Source organism: Schistocerca americana, chromosome 3 (genome assembly GCF_021461395.2).
Source record: "Schistocerca americana isolate TAMUIC-IGC-003095 chromosome 3, iqSchAmer2.1, whole genome shotgun sequence".
Lineage (NCBI taxonomy): Eukaryota > Metazoa > Arthropoda > Insecta > Orthoptera > Acrididae > Schistocerca > Schistocerca americana.
Genome location: NC_060121.1, coordinates 434,341,168 through 434,361,918, shown reverse-complemented (window position 1 = coordinate 434,361,918; position 20,751 = coordinate 434,341,168). Strand labels below are relative to the sequence as shown.

Below are 20,751 nucleotides of genomic sequence, written 5' to 3'. Positions count from 1 at the left end.
TACGTTAGTTCGCTTGAACCAGTACCAAAAGCTGATAGTGAGGTTATAAATAACAACAGTGAAGTTTATTAAGGGCCAAAGCACACTTCATAACCCATGTTTTTCATCAGGTTTGTGTGGTAAAGAGCTGAGAAGTCAAACAACATTTCAGACAAGTGGCATACATTTGTTGGCGAAAATATATACAATCAATCATACCAAACTATGTTTGTAAGGGAATGAAAAGTACTTGTTTATCCATTATGGTTTTACATGTAACCAATAACGTAACAGACAACAGTATTTTCCTCCATCATTAGAGCTGACTTTTTAACTTAAAACGATACTTAGTGAAAATTGATTTCTCAACTAATGTTTTTACTTATGCTCAGCGTGGGGTCAGCTCTGTTCCGTTACTATAAAACCTAAATAATGTCGCACTTTTAGATATCTGACCTCACATGTGGAAGAAGATTTATTGGAAAAAATATCCAAATCATCGTGGAACATGTCCAGTTTTCCACGAAAACAAAACACACTGACAATAATAAAAATTAAAAAGATACAAAAGCATAAAATCCATTGCTGTTGCATGAGTGAGCGCAGCAAAAATTCCAATTTATCAGACGACGACGCCGTTATAACTTTCTTCCCGAGAAACTTTGACGTGACGTGTCGGTTCTTTGACATCCTGTGTGGATGTTGCTATTTGAAAAGCATTGTGGAACATTTTGACGGACGTGAGATGTGAATTGGCCTTTACCCTGACGAAAGGAACCATACATTCTTACACTGATGTGGCATATGGAGGGGCAACGAGATATATGGTATCATTCTTTAATAGGAAACGCTTTTGATCAAATTTCACTAGACGACAGTTGAATTCATGTACTGTTTCAAATAGAGTCTCTAGTGTAGTGTGTCTTGTTAATTTTCAACGCTCGAGTCACGGTCATACTCGAGTGCTACTTGCAGAGATCACTGGCTACATGTTTTAATCTTTGGACGGTAAGTTACACGTATTTGTAGAAGGTGTGCCATCTGTGAGCGTGTGGTGTAACTACGTGAAATGACACTTCAAACAAATTTGTTTTGACTTACATGATGATTCATTCACAAGAAAATGAGACACTGTCAGTAATTGTTGGAAGAGTGCGTTCATTGATAGTTTGAAGTTTTGTGTTGGCTTTCTTTGATCGCTGTATTCGACATGGAAGCGATTATTGAAATTGAGGAGTGCTTGCGGGACTCTCCACGTTTTCGGTGAGAAAAACCACCTGACATTTGAGTTCTTTTCGACGCTTATATATTCTTTATCAGCAACCTCACATTTTCATATCAGCAGTATACTGATAACATTGATTAGCGAACCATAATGCCTCAGTCGCTGCAGCGGACAGTTGACATTTTGCATTTGTTCATTCGCTATCTCATATTTGCGCAAAGTGACACTTTATTGTATCGTCGTTATTGAGACATGAGGAGGAAAATAAGAACAAATCGATGGACTATTTTCACAGAGTTTGTAATTTTCAAAACATTTTAACGTTATTTATTTGTGTATCCCACACTGTGTTACTGTTTTCCCTGTAGCGGTGCGATTTTACAGCCCGATCAGTTTTCGTGTAGGTGGCGTTTTTAGTGGTATTACTTCCCAGCTATATGTTATTCTCAAACGTGTGTTGTAAAATACCAACAATAACATATTCATTGTGAATTGAACAGAAATAATTTACCCCCAGCCCCCATGTGAATTCGTTTTGAACAACCTACCTTATGACGCTGTGGGTGAGTAGATACAGTTCAGAGTTGAAAAAGTTCCAGTTGAGTTACCCAGTTGTAAAGAAACAACGTTGTTTAACATTTCCCCCTATCATTCGTCGATCAACCGTTGGAGCACACACTGAAAGTTTTCTTAGGTATTGACCGGACATTTAATATACCAATAAAGGCACCAAAATATCAAGCGCCCCGAAAACGTTATCGCAGCTTGTGCAGCCAAGAATCTTTATTAGTCTGCCAGTGTCACAGGGAGAAACAGGGAGTAGTTTCAGTGCTCCATGCTGAACGAAATATGAGTGTTATTTTACTTGTCTTCGTTTTGTTGATGGGGTAGAAGTCAGAACGAATATGCATTATGGAGAATCATGACTGAATCATCTGTCTTGTTAATATATGCATGTCACCTAGTCTTAGCATACCTTTCACGGTGAATAATATGATAAAACAAATTGATAGGCATCAATATAATATGTTTATACTTCTTTCACCTTTCTCTTTTTATTAATTTCGAAAATGCGAAGGTTATCTATAGACTAGAGGAGACAATTGCAGTTTCTAATCAATATATTGTATTGTCCCACAATATCACAGTTTCCATCTTTTTTCCCTAAGGAGCACCATGTTAACGAAAGAGTTAAGAATCTTCGGCTTTTATAATTATGTTAATTGTATATATAGTGTGCCCAATTAATATCAGACTAATAACGTGAAACAGTTGACTAATGAAAGCTGAATAACAAAGGATACAGATATGCCGAGTTCTGTGGAATGAAATATGACATCAGATGTGCCACTGACATTGTCGTGTAAACTGGGCTAAAGTGCAATAGTAACCACCACCTTCCTCCTAAAATATTTGTTATGACACATTGAACTGTGGCATTGCCTGATGTTATAAGAATTAAAACTGCAAGATACAGTTTGTTTAATCACAGACTTTATTTAGACATTTGTATTTTTCACTAGACAAGACGTTTTTCAGATACAGAGTTCGTGTTTAGCAGTGTGGTGTGAAAATGTAGCCTCTTGAAACAGCACACTCCAGATCACTGCTATTTCCATCTTTAGCTTTGAATAAAGCAGTAGCATTAATAGCTTTCCTTTGTTTGACTGTTTTCATCTAGTCTTTAGTATCACTGTTTCCTTGATGGGCAACAGAATATTTTCCATTAGGGCTGATATAGTGTGAAAAAAGCCTTGGCAGCCAGACACAGCAGTTTTGTGTGTGTGTGTGTGTGTGTGTGTGTGTGTGTGTGTGTGTGTGTGTGCGCGCGCGCGCTTGTGTGTGTGTGTGTGTGTGTGTGACGTCTTTTTGTTGTCTCTATCTTAGACTCAACAGCTACGCTTTATAGTGAATAATATTTTCATTGTTACTGTTATTGCATAGATTCAAAATTTTTTTGTTCCTATTGCATGTTAACATTAAGTACACAGACACTTTTACTCATTGGGGGGAAAAAAAACACAGAGAGAGAGAATGATCAAAAACATATAGACGAGTTACTTACAAAAACATATGACAAGTTACTTAACACACAAAAACAACATGAACACTCTGCCCCTGTTGAGTTACCAAATGGTGAAGTGAAAACTTGTTGTGGAACCAATAGCCACACCTACCCGTCGATGTCAGTGCTTGCCTCAAGGTTGGCCGAAGGAGGCACGCCTTTAAAAGAATGTTTAAAAATGTGATTTCAAACATATAGACTTATAGGTGTAAGATTTATATTTAAAAAAAAAGTCTTACTTGCCAGTCATAAAACTCTTGAACCCCAGACATTTTAGCAACCCTGGACAGGACTGTCCAGGTTAATCCTGGATGTATAGGAAGCCTACCTTCAGTGATTGATGAGATTGTTTGTTTGTAGAGACCATGGGTAATTTCATATGTTTGGAGAGACCATGGCTAATTTCTTATGCACTTTCTGTCCAATATTATTTTATGCACAGTTCCTAATGACTTTTTTGTCATTGAGTTGTTAAACCCTAATCTCCTGTTCTAAGGGACTGACAAATATGGTTTTCAGTTTTTATCTGTTTCACTAACTTTGGACCAGCTGTTTGTGAAAATCTCTGTTGAACAGCAGTTGTTTACTTCCAGTAGTGCTTGACTGGAAATATTCATCGATATTCTTGAAAAATAAAATGTGTTCCTTCTCCAGCCTTTACATCATCATCAGTGTGACTTTTAGTTAACTGTTTATCTATCTGGCTGCCGTAATAAGATTTTTATGTTCAGTTTGTATTTACTTTCTTGCTGAATTTGTTGTAGTTCCATGTAGTTACATGAAAGTACACTGAGTCCATGAAGGTATGAAGGTTGTTTCAAAAGTTTCGCATGATAGAACTGAAGAAAAAAAACTTGTTTTACAAAACACCTTCATGAGCCTTCAATATACCCTCCATTCTTGTTTATGACAGTTTACTGATTACTTCTTTATTCCTGACAGGACACCTTCATTCTAGATCTGGCTAATTACGTGGGTCATCTCACTGGAAGCTTCATCAGTTGGATCAAAACCTTATCCATGGAGTTGTTCCTTCGATTTGGAAAACAAATCAGAGCTGGTGGGCTCGTATCAGGACTGTATGGTGTGGTGATGGGGGAGTGGGAGTATTTACCATCCATATTTGTCAAGAACTTATCTCACTGATAGAGCACTATGAGGTCTTGAATTATCATGCAAAATGAGGACACCAGCTGGAAGCATTTCAGGTCTTCTTTGACAAAGCAGAAACAGACATCCCCTGGGGCACCCTATTTGTAGCTATGACTACATTTATGTCATACCCAGAGATCATCATCAGTTTCATCTTTTTTTGGTGGAGGCACAATTTTCCAGGAGTAGAGAGTCTGAACTTTTCCATTGTGTTGACGGAGATTGAAACTTCAGTTTGGGCTCAAAATCTTGTATTCAGGTTTCATAAAGCACAACAGTCCTTTTCAAAAAGTGCTCTCCTTCTATTAGATAAAGTTGAAGCAATTCTTCTGCAACCTACTTTCTACTCTTCACTCAAATCCTGTGGAACCCATCTGGCAGCAGCTTTTCGTATCTTTAACTTTCCAGTTATGATTCTGCAAACTGAAGTGACAGACATTATGTCGTCATATGCAAGTTCCTCACTTGTCTTTTGTTGATCTTCTCTCAAAGTATCACTAACAGTAACTTCTGAGGTGTTGTCTGTTGGGGTCAACTGAAGCGTCCGATCCCACCAGTCGGCTTTGACCCGTGACGTAAGGCTGTTGTGGTGTGTAATGTCACGACAGTGCGGAATTTAGTTTGTGAGAGTGGCAGTGTTTTTAGGTGTCGTTTTGATGCGATCGGTGGTGCTCTCTGGTGGTGTGTTAGGTGATATTTTTGGTTTAGTTTGCGAGTGTGGCGTCGTGTGTGAATTTTGGTAAATTACTTTTTTTATGTCTTTGGTAGGTATGGATATGACTGACAGGGTCAACAGTTTTCGGTTGTCGGCTATGATGGGGGACAGTGCGTTGTCTCTAATAAAATTTCTTCTCACTATTCGGATTTTTGGATGAAGTCATGAAGTGTTCAGTATGTAGTGAAGAAATGAGGCTTACTTAAAGTTTCGGTGTCTCGGACCATGGACGGCTGTATGTGGAGATGTCGTAAGGATAACAGGTCAAGGGAAGTGTTCGATCCCAGTGTGTGGCTGTGAATGTTGGTATTGGTATCGGGAGATGTTTTTGAGCTATGGCCTATAGGTCAAGGGAAGTGTTAGGTCCTAATTTATGGGATTGGGAGCTGCTGTTGAGCTATATAGGTCAAGGGAAGTGTTCGATCCCAATTTATGAGATCAGGAGCTGCTGTTGAGCTATATAGTTCAAGGGAAGTGTCCGATTCCAGATAATATGTGTTTATTTGTATATTTGGGGAGTTTTGTGATGTCGCTTTTTTTTTGCATGGTTTTGTATGGGGGTGGGTGTCTAAATTTGTTTGTATTTAGTTTGTCCCCACCCAAAAAACCCCTATTTCCCGCACTTGTCCCGTTAGTATCATTAGGCGTTTTGTGGAACGTGTGTGTGTTTGTTTTTCGATGTATTTTCGTCCTCATAATGTGTACGTAACGACTTTATATGCGCCATGTTGGAATCGTGGTTTATGGTCGTTTCCGCCATATTTGTGACGTCATGGGTCAAAGCAGACGGGCGGGATCGGACGCTTCCGTATTTCCGTCTGTTGCAGTTGATGGGCTTCCACTTCTTGGGTTATCTTCAGTGCTTAACCGACCTCCATGGAAACAGACGACCATGATGCTGTGCTATACCCACCACACTGTTCCCACACACCCATCACAAACATAATGCCTAAAGTCTCACTCACAATTTACATGAATTTAAACTTGATCACATCACTATAACAGTTGCATGTGGGCAGTGTACGGGACTTTTGAAATGGCCCTTGTATTACTTGCAAAGTCTGTATCAGAAGTTTGTAACCGTGGAGAGTTGGAGAAATTTGTATATGTGCTGAACAGTGACCAAGTTTCTGTAACTCTGATTTTGTTATGTATATTTTTTCCTTGTACCATGAGTAGTTCGCAAGACTTATCACTGCTTTGAGAACTTTGATGCAGCACTTTTATGGGTTGCTAACTCTCACTGCTGTTTGTCATACATATGCAGTATGTGTGACAGCAGTACCCGTGTTAAGACCCAAGAATAGTTCCGCTACAACGGAATAGATTTGGACAATTAAACCAGTGAATTCGAATTACTCTGTATGGATTTGTCAGATGATATTTGTAACATTTTTTAGATGATAGTGTTCCTGAACATTTTTCACTTGTGTCAAAGAAGGATTTCTAATAACTGATGGACTGGCACCATATTTCCAGAACATACACTAAAAAATGCATGTTCATCATCTTACAACCTCAGTTCTGATGAAACTACCAGTGTTAAAGATAGAAAATAATTACAAGCAACCATTATGTTTTGGTCACATTTGGTGTTACGTAATTATTGGCAAAGCAAGTGGTGAAACATGTGAAGCACTTTCTGAAGCCAACCTGTCCCTAGATAAATGCCTCATGTGAGGATCAGCAGACCAAATGTCAATAAAAAAGTGTTTAGTCTTTTAAGATAGTTAAGTAGACCCAAGGCAGACAACTTATAAACTCCAGAACTTGCAATATTCGTATGATGTGTAATGCCTATGTAAAGGCCATGGAGTGTTCAGGTGAAGAAGCATCTGAAGTTCTCATCAATATTTACCATTGTTTCAGTGGTTAGCCTGTTTTCTGGGAAATACGGAAGCGTCCGATCCCGCCCGTCTGCTTTGACCCATGACGGCACAAATATGGCGGAAACGACCATAAACCACGATTCCAATATGGCGCATATAAAGTCGGTACGCACACATTATGAGGACGGCACACTTTCCACAAAAAGCCTAACGACACTAACGGGACAAACGCGGGAAATGGGGTGTTTTTGGGTGGGGGCAAACTAAATATAAACAAATTTAGACACCCTCCCGCACACAAAACCACACAAAATGACGAAAAACACCGACATCACAAAACTCCCCAAATACCACTAAACACAATATCATCTGGGATCGGATACTTCCCTTGGTCTATATAGCTCAACAGCAGCTTCCGATCCCATAAATTAGAATCGAACACTTCCCTTGGCTTATATAGTTCAAAAACATCTCCCGATAGCAATACTAACATACACAGCCACACATTGGTATCAAACACTTCCCTTGACCTGCGCAGTGTTAGTTTTATCCGTCATATCCATTCCTGAACAAAAACAGCAGCCGATTAATTTTACTAAAATTACCGCATGACATACAGTGAACAACACTAATTTAACCTTCACACAAAATCGTTAACCCACTGAAACGAATTCCACTACAAACACAGCCGACACTCTAACAATTCTTGATAATGGGCAAAAGCAAACTGAACCCATTACACCACACAAACGAAAACCCTGAACATACCACCAAAGAGCACAACAAACCACAACACGACGACATCTACAAACACGCCACACTCACAAACCGAGCCGTCATGACGTCACACACAACACCCTTACGTCACGGGTCAAAGCCGACGCTTGGGATCGGACGCTTCTGTCGACCCGTTTTCTGGGAAGAATTTGAAGGAATTCAGTCTGAGTTTTACATTCCACACCACAAGTTTTTGCGGCATACAACCATAAGGTGGAGTACTGTAGCACCTTCTGCCAACACGATTTCCTAACAATAGGATAGTATTTGGTTTTACTTCCTTAAGTATGCACATCTGAAAAATAATTCTGCTACTGTTCAGTCCAAATCTTACAAAGCCATTGTGAATGCTTTAAAAAAATCTTCACCGAAGGCAGAACTTCATTCCCTACGTTCTTTTGTGGAACTATTCAGTAATTTCACACATTTTCAAAGCCAAATACATTTGATTTCCAAGTTCCATACAGAAATAGAAAACATACTTCAAATCTTTTTGGCTTGTGTTTTGAAGGTTTCTACTTTGTGCAAAATTCAGAGCATTTATGATGTTCTTCATAACAAAATCTTTGCATTGGGACAATCTGCTTCCTCTTCAATGACAAGTTGTTGTGGACAAGTAACCAAAGAGTTTAGCGAACTGGAAGAATGTGACAAGTTGTGATTTCTAAAGAATCCAAAAAACATTATGTAGTAGCTTGCAAACATTATAGAGACATGATTTATCAAGTAAGTCACTGAAAAGTTTTAAGTTTTTAGTCAACAAACAAAGAATAAAGAGGGGAAGCTGCAGTGTCATGTTAAAGGTTTTAACAATGCTGCCTTTTGATGTCTAGCAAGTTTACTAATTAGACGACTGAAAGGTTGTACAGTTTGAAAAATATGGCCCAGCTTTAGATCACAATGGTATTGACAGTTACGTATCTCCAAAACACCCATCGCACATAGTTAAAATATCCAAATGTTAAAACTTGTTAAGGCTTCTCTTATATTATCCCTTGAAAGTGTGGACACGGGGAGAAGATATTCCATTTTGAAGCACACATTAGTAGAAGACGAGGCAGCGATGCCCAAACGATTTTTAAAAAGTGCTTTGAGTATGAGATATAATTTGGCACAATACCCCCCATTTTCTTTCTCTGCACATACTCACAAATTGTTAGGTTCACAAAAATCTTGAGGAAAAATGTGCAGCATGATTACTTCATTTTTGGCTAATATTTCTTAGAAACAGTAGGCCTAATCCAAAAATATTTCGTTGATGTTTTTCCAGTACTGAACTGTGGAATGTCATTAGGTAGTTATGAAAATGTGCTGTAGATTTTGTTAGTGAATTAAGATTACCAGTATTGAATTACCAATGTACCTACATATTTTAATAAATATGTATGAAAAAAATGCCATATCCCATCCAGAAGCATAATATAAAAATATATTATCATCTTACCTGTGTTTTTGGTAGATGATTATCAGAAATGAAAACACTTCATTTGTGCCACTCCTGTTTGTTTAAAAATTTTGTCACATTTTAATCACCTTTTTCAAATACTTTGTCAACATTCTCACCTGCTTCGTGTGCCACAATGGCTCATCAACCTGTTCACAGGATTCAGTTTCCCATCCTGATGTCATAGTATTAGTAATGGTAATAAGTAGATGATGATGTGAACTTTCTCTAATTTTTTGTTGGTACCACATCGGGCAAGTGATTGCTTTTTGTCAAATACGTCAGATGGGTCAGCTGAACCTACAGTACTGGGTGTCGGCTTCACCCTGTGGCATAAGTTAATGGTGTTGTGGTTGTGTGACGTAATAGACCCACTAATTGGAAGATAACAGAACACTAACAATTTTTTATTTATGTTTTTATTTTTCAATTTTATTTTTCGCATCTATATAATTTTTTGGAATATAGGTCGTGGTGACAGACTGATCTGCAGTATATCCCAAGATATAGGTTAGATTGAAAGGCCACAGTTTGGTTGACAGTATAGTGATCATGTGGTACTGGTGAATAGCTGGCTTGTTCATACTGGTACAGCTCATGGCTGATGAGCTATATCAAAACCTTCACTATTTTCTGTGAAACAACTCTCAACACTCTAGAATGACTCGTTTTTTACCAAGCCTGTCTTACATTTAGATATTTAATTTTTGTTTAGCCATCATGTTTTCATCTCAAATGCTGTAGATATTTTGTTTTTAACAATGGAAGGAAGGTAGTTTTACTGAATTGTACCTAATATTTGTTTTTTCAGTGTGTTACAGCTAGAGTGAAGTTCTTACGTCACTGTGGGTGCCAAATGTTTCAATAGGAAGATCCACCTCTTATCATATAACTATGAGAAATAATATAACCTAATTGGTTTAACTGAAGCCTTTGATGCCATTTTGCCAACTCACAATGAAATTGGACCTGTGACTATGTTGCAGACAAGACCATGTCCACACTCTTCATTTGAACCAACACCATACCTTGTCGCAACACATTCTTTAGCTTTTCCAACTCTCAACAAAACTATCTTATGACATTCTAACGTAAATCTTAGGCTGCACTTCATACCAATCTGTTACTAGGGCCTTCATTAACTGCATTATGCTCATTTCTGGAATCCATGAGCCATACAAGCAATTTAGGGATGGAAAGAGTAGTGGAAGTGGAATCGAATCTGAAACAAACAAAAGAATAACACAGGATTTGTCTGCTTTGAAGAAAAACCTTTTATGTGCAAAACTATAGAGTTCTGATACTGATCTGTAAGAACACCCAACAGGCATCATACACAGATGTCAGTTCTTCCACTGTAAAATGTATTGCAGTTCCATTCCATAAAATAGCTACGTACTTTTAATTAAATTCAGTCAGTGACCACAAATACAAGTTGTCAAAGATAGGAATTTTAGATCTCATTGATATTGTGCTAAGAAAAGTTATGTTCTGTGCTTCCAGACTATTCTTGTTGTTATCAATCTCCCATTATTCTAAGAATAATAAAAAATAAAAAAAACACCCTTCCCATCTATTGACTAACAATTAACTTTGTTGAAGTTTCATTCATTTGGGTGGATATAGCTGTAGTCAGCATTCATTCCATCGGTTACTGAAGACAATTTGTAAATTATGCCAGGAGTGCACATTTCTCTCTCTCAAGTGCAGATTACTTTCAGCATACACCTTGTAACCACTCCAGTATTAAGGACGAGTAATTTTGTAAACTCAATTTTCAAGCATGCATAATTACTTCTCACACTGTTCTTAATTTTTCCAAAGCTTTTGTTGGTGACAGAAATCACAGATTAATGTGCACTGAATGAATGTTCGTGTGATATTAGTCAGTGTTTGGCAAGGGTGGTCAGTTGTTATCAGTAGTGTATGCAAATGCATATTCATATAGTTTACTTTTATATAGGCCTAAGTGTTTTTCCATTTTGAACAAATCTGATGATGGGAGTAAACCAAAACTAGTTGTATTGTGAATTACATAATAATGTGCAATAAAGGTGGATAGTTACACAAAAAAATGCTGAATATTATCACAGATTCATGTATAGCCTTTATGTCATCAATTAATAAACACTACTAAATGTTGGTGTGTTGATGCAGAGTGCCAATGAACTAGTGAAATCACAGTTCGCATCTGCAACACTGTCCAAATTTTAAATGAAAATGCTTAAACATTGCATGCATCTGAACTTTATCTGTTAATGTGAATCCTGTGACATCCTTCAGTCAAGATTAAACAGCCATCATGAGAGTGTCACGTACCAACAGTTGTATTAGTTGACAACTTTCCTACTGTTTCAATTAAATTTACCAGAATTTTGCCTTCATATCTGTTATCACAGTGGCTTTTTCACTTTCTCTGTGCTTTTCTATTCTGTGTAATACTTCATGCGTATCCTCTTTAGAGTCCATGTAAGTGTTCCTTACTCTCCCTTTATCACCAGAGGGTCTACAGATCATGAAAGTAATGAAAATAAACAAGTGGTCGTGACAGTAATGCAAAGGTAATGAAATGGAGTGGGTGGTTGTGAATTTTTGTCTGTCGGTCAGACTTGGCTTTATAAGGGAGTAGCGAGTTAGAGCTACCCCCAAAAATGTTGTATCTAGCAGCCCATTTAATACAAAATTATATATAAAGGTTCACCAGAACTCAAAAGTCTTTATGTGCAGGAGACTAAAGTGTCCATCTGTGCAAGCCATGTTACCAAAAGCTCTGTTGCTGTGGTTCCCTCTCACTTCTGTTTAAATCTATTTAGTCCACATCTTTCTTTGGAAACACATTTCCTTAAAGGTTTTTAATAATAAATATAAAACTATTGTGATTTTAATCCCATTTTAAAGGTGTTAAGGCTTTTCAGAGTAAAATCGATTTCTTGCTAACCAAAACATTTCCTATTCCATATTGGTACTACTTGCAGGCTATAACTTGGCACCTGTTGAACATTTTGTGTAAATGTGACTTTGACATTAGTGCCAGTGGCATTTCATGTGTAAAAACACAGCCAGTGTTGGTTCATTCATTAGTTTCAAGGCAACAAAACAACTTGTCTTTTGCTGTAGTAGTAGTAGTAGTAGTAGTAGTAGTAGTAGTAGTAGTTCCAGCACAGTCACAAGTTTCTTCTGAACAGAATTTGAATGGCAGTAACAAATTACAATCACTTGCTCCTCCTACAACCTCTGAAACTTCAGTTGAAAAGAGTTCCAAACCAAACTCATTGAAACATTTATTTAGTTATTTGTGAGATGATAAAATCTGACATTATGTGGGCTATGAATAAAGTCGTATCTCAGCCACCAGTAAGAAGTTCTGGAAACACAATAGACATATTCCACATTATGTTTCTTGAGAACATAATTCCCAAAAAATACAGTTACTTGGCCCTCATTTCTAGAATCTCCTAGCTAAGAAAGTCAGGGAAGTGGAATTCTTTCATGTGTTGTATAATGAGAGTCCAAACAAAGTTGTCCTAAAGGATAGATGGATCTGTGGTTCGTTTCTGGAATGAACAAAATCAGTCTATATCTACAAGATACTAAACATATTTGTTTTTTAGTTTTGCCACATCTTCTGAGTCACAGTCAATTTCCTGGGGGGTATGAATATTTTGAATATGTCACCTAAGACTATAATTCAAATTTTAGTGGCTGGGCCAAATGTGAAGTTGAAAATGTTGCACAATTTGTAAGCATTTCTAATCATAGAAGAATATAATCAATTACAAATCTATCATTGTGGCACTTGCTTCATTTCATGTAATGGATGGAGCCTTAAAAACTGCTCATAATAAAAGTGGTTGGAATGTTGATGAGTTTCTTAGGATGATCTGGTAGTTTATGAAGGATTTTCCTTAGAGGAGGGCAGCCTTCTCAAACACCACTGGATTTTCCAAGTTTAATGTCATATTTTGTTCTGTAGAATGGATTGGAAATATTGAAGTCGTGAAGAAAGCACTTGAACTTATTCCACATTTGAAGAAGTCTGTTGCTGAAGTACGTAAAAGACCAACTGAAAAAAGAAACTTTGAAAAAAATTAAACATCACTTAGGAAGTAAATTCCTTTGGGCAAGACTTGAATTTCTTGCATCATTATCAGTTGACCTCGAGGTGTTTTAACTAAGTATCAGCCAAATGACTCCTGCTTCCTCTTGTTGTACAAAGATTTGTTCTGTTTGATGTATAGCATTGCTTCTCAGTTCAGAAAGATTCTCAGTTCAGAAAGAAAACTGTTATGGAAGTGGTGACAAATTCTAGCAAGTTACTTGCTCTTGTTGTTATAAAAGCACATAGTCATAAAACAAGTCACTATGTAGGTACTGAATTTGGCGCCAAAGCTGCTAGCAAGGACTACATGGAAAAGTATATACTTATTTCAGAAATAAGTGCACATTTATTTTGCGAAGTGTGTATCTAAAAACTGCTGAAATTAAAGTACTCAAAGTGGCTCATGTTTATCATCTGAAGTTCATTTTGAGAAATTCTAAAGTGAAAATTGCAATCAAAGAATTTATGGAAAAAAATAAATAAAAAAGGTTACTGTATTAACAGCTGACATAGTGAAGAGAGAATACTTTAAATTTTGTGACAACTGACCAGTTCGATCCTAAGAAGGACAAACTTGATCACTTTCTGACAAATTTATTGCACAGTATGAGCATGACTTCATCAAGTTTGTGCAGAAGCTGTTATGCATGTTTCATAGAAACGATGTAGTTGAAAAACACTTTTCTTTTAAGAAAAAAAGTTTTGATTGAAAGCTTAGAAGAAGATACAATTGTTGCAGAAAGAAGTGTTTACAATGCAATACAGTCATTAGGTGGTTAATTCAATAGTGAGAAATGACTGAATGTGGATATTACAAAATTAATGATACTAACTGTGAAGAATGCCTCATGAAAAACGTAGAAGCCTTAAAAAAGAAGAAATCCGATTAAAATGAAGTGGCCAATCTTAAAAGCACAGTAATTCAAGAAATAAAAGAATTCAGAAATTAAAAAAAAGAATAACCACTGAAAAGGCAAAAGAACATGCTGAAGTTTTAGATGAAATTTCAAGTTTTAGCTAAGAAACTTAAACAATAAATCTTGTACTGTGAAGTTTAATATTTGATATAAATTTTTTACCTTCAAAATTGTTAAATTGTCTTAATGGAAATTGTAAGTTTTTACTACATTACTATGTTTTCAATTTGTATTTTAATTTATATGATGATAAATATATCAGAAAATAGTCATATCCGTCCTATGCGAGAGTTTAATGTTTTGATAGCATTTGGTGAATGGTATACTAAAAGTCATACATAATGGAAAATCCAGGATGGAATGTAACAGTATTATGAAAAGGACAGTTGCTACATACCATATAGCAGTTGTGTTGAGTTGCAGATAGGTACAACAAAAATACTGTCAGATAGTGAGCTGTCAGCCAACATTGCCTTCGTTAAAAAACTTAGGGGCACGCATGTGAGCAAATGCAGCTCACACACACATTGGCTGAACATTGTGCCTATCTGTGACTCAGCATCTCCACTGTATGTTGAGTAGCAACGATCCTTTTCATGTTACTGTTAAAAGTCATACGTAATTGTGTTATTCATGCTGACATACAGTTTAAGTGATACAATAATTATTACAGTCAGATTTCATTTCAGTCAGCTCTCAGGTTCATAAAAAAAAATTTTTTTATGGTAACATGCATAGTTTTGAGAAGTCATGATGTAACTAAAGAGGTAATGAAACACATATGAAAAGGTCATGAATTTGATCCCCTGAATATCTGCAGATGCCCTGATCAAATTTTGTGTAAGCCTACTGAACTTCTGTTATCTTTTCATCTGTATTGTTCCAGGTTTTAAAGCCCAATAAGAAAATGTATAGATCTTACTCAGTAAACACAGTCTTGGTAATATTGAAGTTGTTAATTTTTATTTGTAGATGACTGTTTTCAGTCTTCTCAAAAGATCATCAGATCTACATTCCTTGATGACAGTAGGAGTTGCTTGTGTGGAGCAGGCCCATCCGTGCTTGTGTGGAAAACTCTAGTACAGTATTCTTCACACCAGCAGGGACAGACCTACCCCACGCAAGCTATTCCTACTGTTGTAAAGGAACCTAGATCTCTGATGATGATCTCATTAGAAGATCGAAACTCTTCATATATAAATAAAAATTAACAACTTAAATGTGACCAAGACTTTGTATACTAAACAAGTTATAATTTCAATAGATCACTGTTTTCCTGGAATAATGCCCCAAAAACTTTTAAATGTATGGATGATGTTTCAGCTGTGAAACACTTGCTTATTTTCAGATTATTTGCTGTGTGGTGTACCTTCTTAACCCCTCCCTCCTTTTTCTGTGGTTGCCTGATAGCAAAAGGCTTGCAAGTATTTTAAACTGTGTTATTGAACAATGTCTGTAGAAATATTACTCAGGCAAAATAGAACATTTTGACTGATAAATGAACTCTTTACATAGTGCCTTTGATATACGTTCATTTTTTTAATATCAGTTTTTTGACACATGAAATTTTTCATTTATTTATTTTGCATTGTTTCAGGGCAAAACTCGAAGAGCAAGAAGCTGATATAGAGCAACTGGAGCAACGACTGGATAAGGTAAGTACACCACATTAAGTGATAGCTTCATATGTGATAAAAATTTCCTGTGACTAAAAGGCACTCTTCTTTCCAGGTTCTAAAGATGTGTGGATTAATGATAGATGCTGGTAAAAGCTATGTTGCACAACAAAGGTAGGAAACTCTGAAATAATGGACTATATTTCTAATTAAATGCTATAATTAACATAGTTGTCCATACTTGTTGCACAAATGACAGTTAAAAATATTGATCAAAACAATGAATGTGTGAGACAATCATAAATAGCTGTATTATAGAGCCTTGCTGAAGATAGCTTAATAACCAGTTCAGCCATTCGTTGAGGAATATGAGCAGCTAGCCATAGATGAACCCTCTTTTAAAATGTAGACTTCCTATGGGTTCATAGAATCCCCCACTCTGCCTAGCAGTGAGGCTCCACATAATTCTTGTCCAGATAAGACTGGTCTTCTCATATTCTGTTCCATGTGTGCTCACCAAGGTTGTGGCGCAAAGATAATTGTGACAGAGATGTCTTCTTCAGTACTGCAGTAACATTCATCACTAAAGACCAAAATGTTTATAGTAGCCATCCAATGTGCGCACCCCATTGCCAGTGGCCAGATTTTTGTTTGGTAGTAGCTATCAGTAATAATGTGACTACACACACCTGCTTTCAGCAATTGGCCTCTGTGTACTTTTTGAGTGAACATTTAATGACATGCCATTACAAAATCAGTTGTATCACTATTGCCATCTGTCAGTCATGTTGAGCTGAAGCAACCGTCTGTAGATGTAAAGCAATGCATTGAGGTGGTACTGGAGAGGCACTTGACCATGGAGAATATAGCTTTCCAGTGTCACCACCATCAGTAGTCCACCAGCATGCCACAACCAGTGTGAAACACAGTTGTTCAGAGCATGTTGACAGTTTAGATAAATTTTTATTAAGCAAAGTAATGAGAAACAATAAACAGCCTTTTTAATTTCTTAGCAGTACGCAAAACGTTAAAAAAAATCAATTATTTTCTTGGAGATCCTAAGGAAGGAATTCAGGGCAGACACACAAGTCAAAAGCAGGTGGCCCATTTGTAACGAGAGCTGTGCATAAAGCATATGATGACATAGTGCGGACTGCTCCAATGCTGCTGCATGGGACATGGTCACCTGTGAGTGCCCCTCAGTCCAGGCAGGTGCAGTTAGTGTAGGCTACCTGCTGCACCTATTCCACCATATTCAGATCTAGTTCTATCACACACGTGTGCCATTTACCCGTCTGTGCCATCTCAGCTGGGGCATGTGGTTGCATAGATTACGACCAACTCCCTGACTGCCCTATTTCTCCACTGCTGCCTGTGGTCTCCTGGGGGTGTGAGGACAGATATTTGAGCTGGAACAGCTTGATACAGTGGATTTCAGTAAATTCTCGTGCTTTGTAAAGTTATTAAATTGATTTACAGCTTAAATCTACTCACCCTTTGTCAAAATTCCTAAAGGTGGGTCATCACCACACGACATCAAAAACAAAGACATGACTGGAATGTTTGAAGGATTGTTGAAGAAAAAAATCACAGTAGAATACTTCAGAGTGCATTTATCAAAAATAAATTAAACATTATTGTTTGAGAAATAATGTTTTCCACATCCGTAGTACTATAGAAAATGATTTTATACTCCCTTCTCAGTCTTTCTACCAACTGTTGAAGAGCAGACTGACAGCTGTCATCTCATTGGAAATGGCTAGCCACTGCAAGTGTTTGAATGCTCCCATAATTCTTCTCTTATAATTATATTTTGAAGGTTGTCAATGGTTACTTCAGTCCCTTTAGTTTCCCTGTGACAAATAGTTGACATTGTATAGGACAGGACCACAGAAAGTAATAATCTCTATTGTTATACAATTAATGAGTCCTTATCCAAGAATTATAGACCACCAGTCTGTTGGAACATTTATGTAAGCATACAAGGAAGGCAGAAATAAGTGAGACAAAAATAAGACAAAACAATCTATAAAAAGTTGGTTTAATAAGTTGACTGCACCAAACCCGTACGACATCTCGACAATTTAATTGCTCTCCTCCCAGTCTCTTATTGACTTATGAGGATATCATCCCTCACCCACTTCCTGCAGGCTCATACTACTACTTTCTGGATTCCACCTGCATCCAACTTCACCGAAATTCCACGTCATGATTGCCTACACTCCACCGAGGATTCTTGTGTGTAACTTGTTCCATCACTTACAACAGACTGTGTTAATGGTATGGGTGGTAAAAAGTAGCTTATACTTGCAAGCTGTTTAAAAAGGGGAGCCACATTGTGTTCTTTTGGTTGCTGGTACTTTCAACAAGCCATGAAATCACCAAGCTCTCTAAAGAAGACCAACATCTCTCTCTCTCTCTCTCTCTCTCTCTCTCTCTCTCTCTCTCACACACACACACACACACACACACACACACACACACACACACACACACACACACACACACACACACACACACACAACTACTTTCTGTTCCTGCCATCAATGCCAACTACATCAAATTATAGAAACCAAAGTTGGTGTCCAGGCACCCATGAAGGCGACAGGAACTGAAATTTAGGGTAGCAAGATGAAAGAAGAAACTCTGATCTCTGTTTTCAGTTGTCCTTTTATAAAGGAAAATGTACAAGTAGTCCACCAGTTTTATTCTGCCACCACTGCAAAGATGAGGGTTATATATATTTTAGTATCAGTGTTGTTGAACTGAAATCATTAAAATCAAAGCGATATCTAGAGCCTGGCAAAATTCCTATCAGATTCAATACCGAATTTCAGCTCACTTAGCCCCTCTTTTAACCATAAACTACTGTGGATCCCTTAGAAAAAAAACCTGTGCCCATCAGTTGGAAGAAAGGACAGGTCACACCTATCTACAAGAAGGGTAACAGAAGTGCTTCACAAAACCACCATCCAGTATACTTGGCATAAATTTGCTGCGGAATCTTAAAACATATTCTGAACTCAAACAGAGTGAAGTATCTCGAATAGCATGATCTCCTCATGACAAAAAATGTCATGTGATACCCATCTCACAGTTTTCTCACATGAAGTCTTCAGAGATATGGATCAAGGCAAGGCAAGGTGCAAATTTATGAGGGCATAATGCAAAATTTGTGATTGGACTGAGGGTTTTTCAGAGGGAGGACACAGCATATTACGTAGGATGGAGAGTAACGAACAAATGCAGAGGTGACTTCACTTGTTTCCAAGAGAAGTGTGTTGAGAACATTGCTGTTCATTGTTGTTTATTAACAACCTTGCAAACAATATTGATAGTAACCTCAGACTTTTCACAGATGATGTATTCCTCTGTAATGCAGGACTGCACATGCCACTACCATAGACACTTCTGTACACTGATGATGTCATTTTTGCTGTGAGTGGAAGGATCGACTTGCATGGTATGGCCTGTGACTCGACAAAAAGAAAACTGTGTACATGACATCAGATCCTCTGGAAGTTGAGACCATCGACATTGATGGAGAAAATCTACCAAGAGTATCCAATTAAAGTATCTTGGTTCTACAATCTCTAGCAATAGCCAGTTCACAGATGACTTCAGTGCAAGGATGCAGACAGCCTGAATGAATTGGTGAATGACAGCATTGTCAAATGCGATCGTCTCATTAAGGATTACCTGAAGTCAAAGATGTAGTGGACTATCATCCACCCTGTTGCTCTCTACGGCACTGAGTGCTGGCCAGCTACAGAGTAGATAGAATGATGATTGGGGATCGTGGAGACTAAGATGCTGAGATGGACAGGTGGCATTACTTGACTGGATAACTTTTCGAGTGACACTATCAGGTAACACTTTAGAGTTGCAATGATCCAGAAGAAAATGTGAGAAAGACACAACTGTGCTGGTTTGTACATGTGCTGTACAGAGTACAATACCACTGCAAATGCAGCACATACAGTGGAAGTCGCGAAAGAGACCCAAGAGGCAAAAAAGACAGCATGGGCTGACACTCTGCATGATGACCTGAAGGCTGTAAATCTTCATCTAGACATGGCCCATGATCGAACAAAATGGAGACAGCAAATCCATTCAGCGGACCCTGCTGCGAACGCTAAGATTGTAAAAGAGTTTGTATTGAGGTAAGGTATTTGATGGTTGTATGTATAGAAACAGCAACTCGAGAGGTGCTTTGTGTCATGTTCATAAATATTCAATGTGTGAACCAGTAGTCAAACAGCATCCATCCAATTTGGCTCACTTTTGCACCAAAGTGTCTGTAACAATGTCGGCCACAGCTGCCCTGACACAACTGTCTTTGCAAAGAAATCTTGTCCCCTTAACTCATAAATGAATTGTATGGTAGGAGGAGCCTTGTTGAATGTGGTGCAGTTGTGGATTCACTCTTGCAGAACTCCATCATGCAAAATATCTTCTCTGTTGGTTTGGCAGCCATGTTCCGGGAACCATGGCACCAAAAAATACTTCTCTAGTTGCTGTATCCATACATATAATCATGTAATACCATACCTCAATAAAACATTTTTTATAATCAGTTGAACATAGCTAAATCATTTTGAATAAACCTGTACTGTAGAAACACACTATGGCAAACTGCTATAACAGTGTTTTCTACAGTTAGGTATTTCTTTCCTTTTATCTTACAGAATATTAACTATTCGTTATTCACCTTAAAATAATAGCGGTGTGTTTGATAGGTGATGGCAAGGAACATCCATGCCTTTAATGCTTGTGACTGAACTACCTCATGTGTACACTGATTTTGTGCATTCAGATGGAATCTTCATCTCCGTCTGTGGACAGGAGCTGTTAGGATGACCACAAACTCATTCTTGCATGTGTAGTTTTAGCTTTGGTGACAGAGCTCCCACTGTAAACACAAGACACGAGG

The 20,751-nt window shown here is 37.6% G+C and overlaps 1 protein-coding gene across 2 annotated transcripts in view; it reads left to right on the top strand.

The window, feature by feature from the left end:
• Nucleotides 1-1,034: 1,034 nt before the first annotated feature.
• LOC124606860 (arf-GAP with coiled-coil, ANK repeat and PH domain-containing protein 2) overlaps nt 1,035-20,751 on the top strand; it is a 147,759-nt gene continuing 128,042 nt past the window's right edge. For both annotated transcript variants that reach the window (XM_047138943.1, XM_047138942.1), the window contains exons 1-3: nt 1,035-1,242; nt 15,800-15,857; nt 15,934-15,992. In XM_047138943.1, the coding sequence (XP_046994899.1) occupies nt 1,190-1,242; nt 15,800-15,857; nt 15,934-15,992 (170 nt within the window). In that variant the 5' untranslated portion in view covers nt 1,035-1,189. The remainder of the gene's footprint in view (nt 1,243-15,799; nt 15,858-15,933; nt 15,993-20,751) is intronic.